The following is a 6,850-nucleotide window of genomic DNA, read 5'->3' on the forward strand; positions in this document are numbered from 1 at the left end:
TACAGGAGGAAAAATACTATCAAGCTCCAATTATTTTGTTGTATAAGCCTATTAAATACTTTTTAATATGTCTATACTTGGACATTCAAATTCTGAGGTTTACTGTCCATCTTCTATGTACTGTTCTGCTGTGTAGGACCAACCCTTAAAGCAATTATCCCCAGAACACAGAACTAACAGAGAGTTACCTTTCCACACAATACTTAACTAAATTGTGGATCTTTTTTGCCACGATATCCTGCCAAGGTCAAAGATGATCAAGCGGCTCAAAAAGAATTCAAATTCAAGCATTTTGCTAGCAGGCACTGCCTGACTTTGATTTTTTGGCCACATCAAAAAGCACTCTCCTAGACAACATCAGGCCATTATGCAGAATAGGCCAACCTTGTCCCCAAAGTCAGTAAAAACAAGGCCACCCTCTTTGGGAGAAGAGAGTTTAGCCATATGGATGCAAGCCATGCAGTGCCATGCCATTTACTCTCATTCCAAGAGAGTGGGTTCTGGCCCTTTAAAAAAAAAATAATACAAACACAGTCTTGGAGGACATACAAAGAAACTCTGTCCAAACTCTCTTCTTACACTCTTTCCTAAGTTTTTAATGCTCTTCACTTTCTTTTTTATGAGGCACCAGAAGTGATTATCAACAGCTGCAAGAGCAGGAGCTGTGCCTCCAGAATCTCTGTATGTCAATTCCACAGAGAAGAGGGAAAGACTGAGGCTTCACCACCCTATGTCCTATATGTAACAGAAGTCCAGTTACTAGGCTAGATACATCTGCAGTTTCATGCAGAATGGCATATTTTAGAGCAACAGAAAAAAACGCAGTGTCAGACCCTTTGTATCCCAAGCCTCTTGAACAAGTATAATCCACACTTTGCACATTCAGGCTGCATCCTGAACATTCCTAACAGTTGCATTTGGTGCAGGTCACAGACTAATTAAAAAAAGTGCTTACCTGTTCAGCTGTCTTGCTATGCCAAAGTCCCCAAGCTTTGCTACCTTTCCATTATTGCTAAGAAAAATGTTCTGCAAATAAAACCAAAACTGGTATGCAACAATGAAACACGACAGAGCTTCTTCAGCATATTTTTCACAAGACAAAATCACCCCCTCTCCAGTACTAGTTTTACTACCTGTGCTTTTATATCTCTGTGTAAAATCTTCTTGTCGTGAATATGCTTCAAGCCCAAGGAGATCTGCACAAACCAACTCAGAATCTGCAGTGAACGTTAAATGGAACAGACATCTATAAATTTGTGTAATTCTAACATCCGGTGGGGCATTTTACTGAAATATGTAAAATAGTAAAAAATAGCATTTTTAAAATTAATGCCATAGACATTTCCTTTTTTAATTACTATCACAAAACTAGATGGAAATAGATACCTGCTCCACTTTGCTTATCCCCACCAAGTGTTCACGGACGGCAACATGATGGGTATGCAAAAAATGACTGAAGAATCACATCAAAGGACCCTAAGAATACTAGACCTCTATTTAGAAATTAGTAAGTTCAAATAACAACTAAGGACTGAAATGTGGTGAAAGAAGGGAGCTATGAAGAAACCTGCATAATAAGTAAGCACAGAGGTTTGTTTATCCTTGACCCAGTACAACTCTCAAACATATATTTTACTTCAAATATACATGTGATTTATTGAGTAAGGGCCTTTGGACTTAATTCAGAAACAAAAGTAGAATGTGCTTATACAGTTCTCTATTTAGGAAAACTGATGGTCATGAAAGACTTTGATTCAAGTAAAAATGTACTATTTAGTAATGCTTCACATTAAGCAGATGATTTCCCGAATAGGGCTGACGCCACAAATGAGATTTTCTTAGGCATACAATTGAAAATATAAAGATATTTTAACAACATTATGTTAAATCAGGTAATTTGCTTTCCTTTCTTGATTGGCAGATGTATCTTTAGTTTCTATAATCCATTCTTCTATCTGTACTTCCTTCGCCTTTCTTTGGATATGTATTATTCTGTTTCATTGTCAAGGGGGTTGTGTGTGTTGGTTCTCTCCTGTGTTTTCATGATCTGTAGTTTTGTCCTCTCTTTATTTTCTCTCATTTTCCTTCTACCTCTAGTATGACTCCCAAAAGGATCTTAAAATTCATTACTACTGAACCAGTGATTCACTTCCAAGTGAATTCTACACTAGGAGTTCCTCTTTTACTACTAAAGCAAAAAGAAAAGTCACAGTACTTCTTTTTTTTTCCCACTTTTATGCTTTAGAGTATATTTCCACTAACAAGTTGGATACTATCTATCTAGTTTCTAGGTAAATTTTCATTGTACCTGAAAAAGTCGAAGACTATGCATGATTAAATAACCTCAGAGTTCAGTACACTAAGTCCAATACGTAAGAGAAAATTTCCTTCAGAAAGCTGAAAATTAGTAAAAAAATAAAGGAATAAGTAAGGAATAGTGAGAAAAATCTGTTTCTGTGAACTGCAATACATATCACACTCACCTATTTACAAAATAAAATGTAACACAATCCAGAAGCAGTCAGATGTCTGGGCTTGTTTCTCTGTGCTAGTTTAACCATTTAAATAGCATCAGAGAAGTCTTGACCCAAATGAAACGAACGAGAGATTTACCATTGACTTCAATATAAAGCAGGTTGTGCCATGATGCAAACAGCATGAAAAAATGAAGAATTCATATTTAATATCTTTCCCCATAATTCTAAAACACCATTTAAAAGAAAGTCTTTATGGCTTAGTAGGTAAACTACTAATGCAAAGAAGAAATGCATCCACAATGAAAGGAGCAATAGGAGGTAGGGGGGATAAAAACAGCATCAAAATACTGCTAATGAATTAATTTAAGATCTTTATGGACTCCCATTAAGATTACCACACTTTCTTCAAAACATTCAATTATTTTAACAGGCCAAAAAAGAAACAGTAGCTAGTACTGGATAATTCAAACCATGTGTTTTACATAAGTTCTTTCCTCTAAAGTTTACTTCTTTCACCTGGTCCTCGTCAAACAGCACTCCATGCTGCATATTTATCCGCTTCATTAAATCTCCACCATCACAGTATTCCATCACAATATACAGCTTGTTCTTTTCTGAAAAGTAAATTTTTTCCTTTATTACTCATTAATACAGCAATAAATTCTTTTTATTTCATATGGTCCTTCTTTCAAAAGGGAGTAGTTAGTCTTCTATCTATTCCTCCATTTCAAAGAGTAACTGAGAAAAAAATGGATCCTTCCACTGAAACCTGATGCAAAACTAAGACATGAAAATATATTTAAATGGAGATTCACAAAAATATTAAATACACAAGAGAACGCTCAACAGACCATACTGATAGAAAGACAGATGTTCTTACAGGCAACGCTTAGCAGAATGCTGCATAGTTGGGATTGTTCTCCAATAATAACTAAGTATACAGTCAGGCTTAGGGAAAAGGTTAAAAGTAGCCAGTGTCCACAAAGAAGAAATAAACAGCACAGGCTACTTAATATGGAAACACCCTATTCTTATCCCTCTGAGGTCCAGAAGACTACCAGATTTATGTGTCCTTTACAACATTTACAGTCCTGATCACAGAAAACAATTTGAACACAAGCTGTAACCATTGAATTCATTGCATAAGGCATTGCTTATGACAGATGTCAGGAGGAAAAATAAATATAGGGAATTAGCTTTTGTGGAGAACAAACCTCCTTCTATCTCTTTCAGTCCTGAAGAATTCCGTACCCTTGAGTGATATCTCAAAATATGGCTCAAGACAAAATGCCAACAGGATCTATTTCTTGCCATACTGAAAAGCTCTCTTCTATTGAAACTCCTAGAAAAGACTCATTAAACTCTGGATTCCTATTGATCAAGACTGAAGTTCAACTTAAGAAATGCAGACACTCCAGGACCTAGCATTCATGCCACAATACCTTAGGTCCCCCCACACACAGGAAGAGGGCAAGTGATGACTGAATTTAATACCTCATGTTCATTTTTAGGAGTTGGGACCTGTCCCCACTAGTAAGCAAGGGGTTGGGGACAGGCTCAAGGTTGGGCAATATTAACAAGCCAGGTTGTGCTGCCTTCCACTCCTATAATCACAAATAAAACAAAAATGTTAAAAGTAAACCTTGCAAAGAATCATAGAAGGTTACGATATTTGCGTGCTTCATCTTGGCCAGAAGAACAACTTCTTTCTGAGAGGCTTCTTTTTCTTTTACAGGCATCTATAAAGAATTAGGAAACTATATGCTAGCAACAATTACATTAAACTCTTCAAAAATAGTTACATTGTTATCAAGCCTTTCCCACAAATAAAAAGATTGTGTACCAAGGTGATGCAGAAATATAAAATATGATGTACATATAATGTAAAATATCAATTTGCAGTGTATGCTTGGAAATATATTGGGACGTTACTGAAGTCAAACCAAATTATGACATTTTACAAACACGCAAATGTATACCTTTGAACTTTTTACACAAATGCTATTGTTAAGCTAGCTGATGAATAGAGTTAAAATCTAAACTCCCTTTCAGTATTTGAAGAACAAGGGTCTAGATTATTCTGTATTATTAATATGGGCAATCTCAAAAGCATAAAGTAAAAAGAAAGAAAGTCCTTCTGATTTACTGGTGTTATGAGTTCCTGCAACATTTCAGGCAAACTCTTTGCCCTACTACATTAAATGGAAAATTCATACGCAGTTCACTGTGATCATACTTTCATCAATATTACTTCTGAAAAATTCATGTCTCTGAGTATCTATCCATTGAAATGTCCTCTTGTATTTATGAAAAGTTTCTTACCCTCATTCTTAAGAAAAAAATTTGAAATGCAATCCTCAAAGATTCAAAAATCAGAAAGTGAATGAAACAGAGTAAGTAATTTTCTGTATCCAGCTCTTGACTTTTGAAGGAATGGGATCCATAATAATATTTTATTATCTTTCATTTTTCTATTTTGCATACATCAAAATCTAAGATCAGAAATGTATGTTTTTATTGGTCATGGGCATAGAGAGAAACTATTTATTTTTTATTTAGCTGTCATTACTAGCATATCAGTTTTTCTGGGTTTGAATCTGGAAGTTATACAGTTCTTTCTAGAACTGATACATATTCATTCCTCTATTATAATTCTCTGATATATTAGAAATTCACGTGTGGCCCAGAATAGCAAAAGACCTGTCAAAAGCATGCAGGCACTCATTGAAATTGACTGTTGAAACCCCTGTTTTGAAATCACAGGGGATTTAATTGCCCATCTTTCTGGAACCAAATATAGAAGTGGTATTCCTCTGATATCTGGGATAGTCGTCCTAACCTGCCTCTGCAGTCAGCAGAGAGAAAGAGAGCACTTTTATGGCCCGATTCAGCTCATTCTAAAACAGAATTCTAAAACACACAGATCAACAGCATCCTAAAAATATTTATTTCTCTTGTTCTCCTAAAAAGGGAGTCTAGCCAAGCAGCTCAGATGCTGACAGCTACAAAATGGACATTTAAAATTAGATGAGATGAATCAAACTGCCATAAACGTAAATGAGAACTGGAAACACTCCATTCTGTATTAATCACGTCTGAAAATATGGATGTGAAAATGAAAAAGTTTAACATATCACAAAATTGTGATTTGTTATTTCAGTGGCAATAGTTTCATTGCAGTTGAATCATTTATTATAAAATTTGAATTAGGTTGTGTCATGCATTGTAGGCAGAGAAAAGATTTGAAAGGAACAAAAATGCAGTAAAAGGTAAACACTATCAATATCAAAATATGTATTTCATCTATGCTTCTAAAATCACTGAATTATCAAAGAGTACAGTCTTCAGAAAGTTTAACTCTATATAATTGAGATAGAACTACAAAGGAGATGAAACATAACCCAAGTTCATATCCTAGCTAAATGCAATTAGCACCATCAGGTAAATAACTACCGTTATCATCCAGGTTTTGTTGTTTTACCTTAGTTAAATTGATCTCTTTGACAACACACTGCTCATTATCCACCTTTCCTTTTGCCAAGAATATTGTGCCAAAAGATCCTTCTCCAATTTTTTTAATGATTTCATATTTATCCATGACGTCTTTGTTTTAAAGCAGTTTCTAAAATAAAAAAGTCCCCGAGTTAGTATTGCACAAAGTCAGTGCTGTAACATCAGGGTTTGTGCTACAAACCCAATACAACACTACCTTTTATGACCATCATTTTTATTATGTTATTACTGCTGCTGATTCTTCCTGAAAATGTCACCTTCCTGGAAGTCTGCAAATTATTGTGGATCTGAACTTTCAGTAAGCAGCAAGTTTATGAGTGTCTCATAAAGAAAAGCTTGAAGCTTAGTCCTAGTACACCCTAAAGTTAAAACATGAGAAGGCAGTAGAAAGTACTATGTCATATTAGGATACGATTTTGGAAAGTCTGACTCATTATTTCCTGAAGTTAATGTTACCGCAGAATTGTTCTTGTAATGGAAAAAATAAAATTATCATCTATTTCATGTTGACTTATTTTAAACTAATGCGATCTAATGTTGGCAGCAAAATGAGAAGCCACTGTGTTTTGCAGGAGACCACAGCCAAGCGCAGTCAGGCACCAGCAGCCACCTGGAAACCTCTGGCAGAAACGGCAATGTCACTGGGTACCTGCAACGTATCCATAAGCAAACTTACACACCTAAATATGAGCAAGCACCACTATAAAACTGTTCTTATTAGTTGGCCTGAGTTTTAGCAAGGGAGATTTGCTGAGACACTAGACTTTCCCTGTCAGTTGCTGGCAAGCTCTGCAACAGGCTACCTCAGGAGCCCGTGTGGGCTCCGTGACTGGTGGTTTCTGAAGACTGCCTTGCCAGCG

The 6,850-nt window shown here is 35.8% G+C and overlaps 1 protein-coding gene across 1 annotated transcript in view; it reads right to left on the reverse strand.

Moving 5' to 3' along the window:
• NEK5 (NIMA related kinase 5) overlaps window positions 1-6,075 on the reverse strand; it is a 28,111-nt gene extending 22,036 nt beyond the window's left edge. The window contains 5 exon segments of the mRNA XM_074154978.1: window positions 956-1,026; window positions 1,134-1,217; window positions 2,994-3,091; window positions 4,120-4,216; window positions 5,959-6,075. Coding sequence (XP_074011079.1) covers window positions 956-1,026; window positions 1,134-1,217; window positions 2,994-3,091; window positions 4,120-4,216; window positions 5,959-6,075 — 467 coding nt within the window.
• Window positions 6,076-6,850: the final 775 nt, after the last annotated feature.

The sequence above is a fragment of the Numenius arquata genome, chromosome 1, assembly GCF_964106895.1.
Source record: "Numenius arquata chromosome 1, bNumArq3.hap1.1, whole genome shotgun sequence".
NCBI lineage: Eukaryota > Metazoa > Chordata > Aves > Charadriiformes > Scolopacidae > Numenius > Numenius arquata.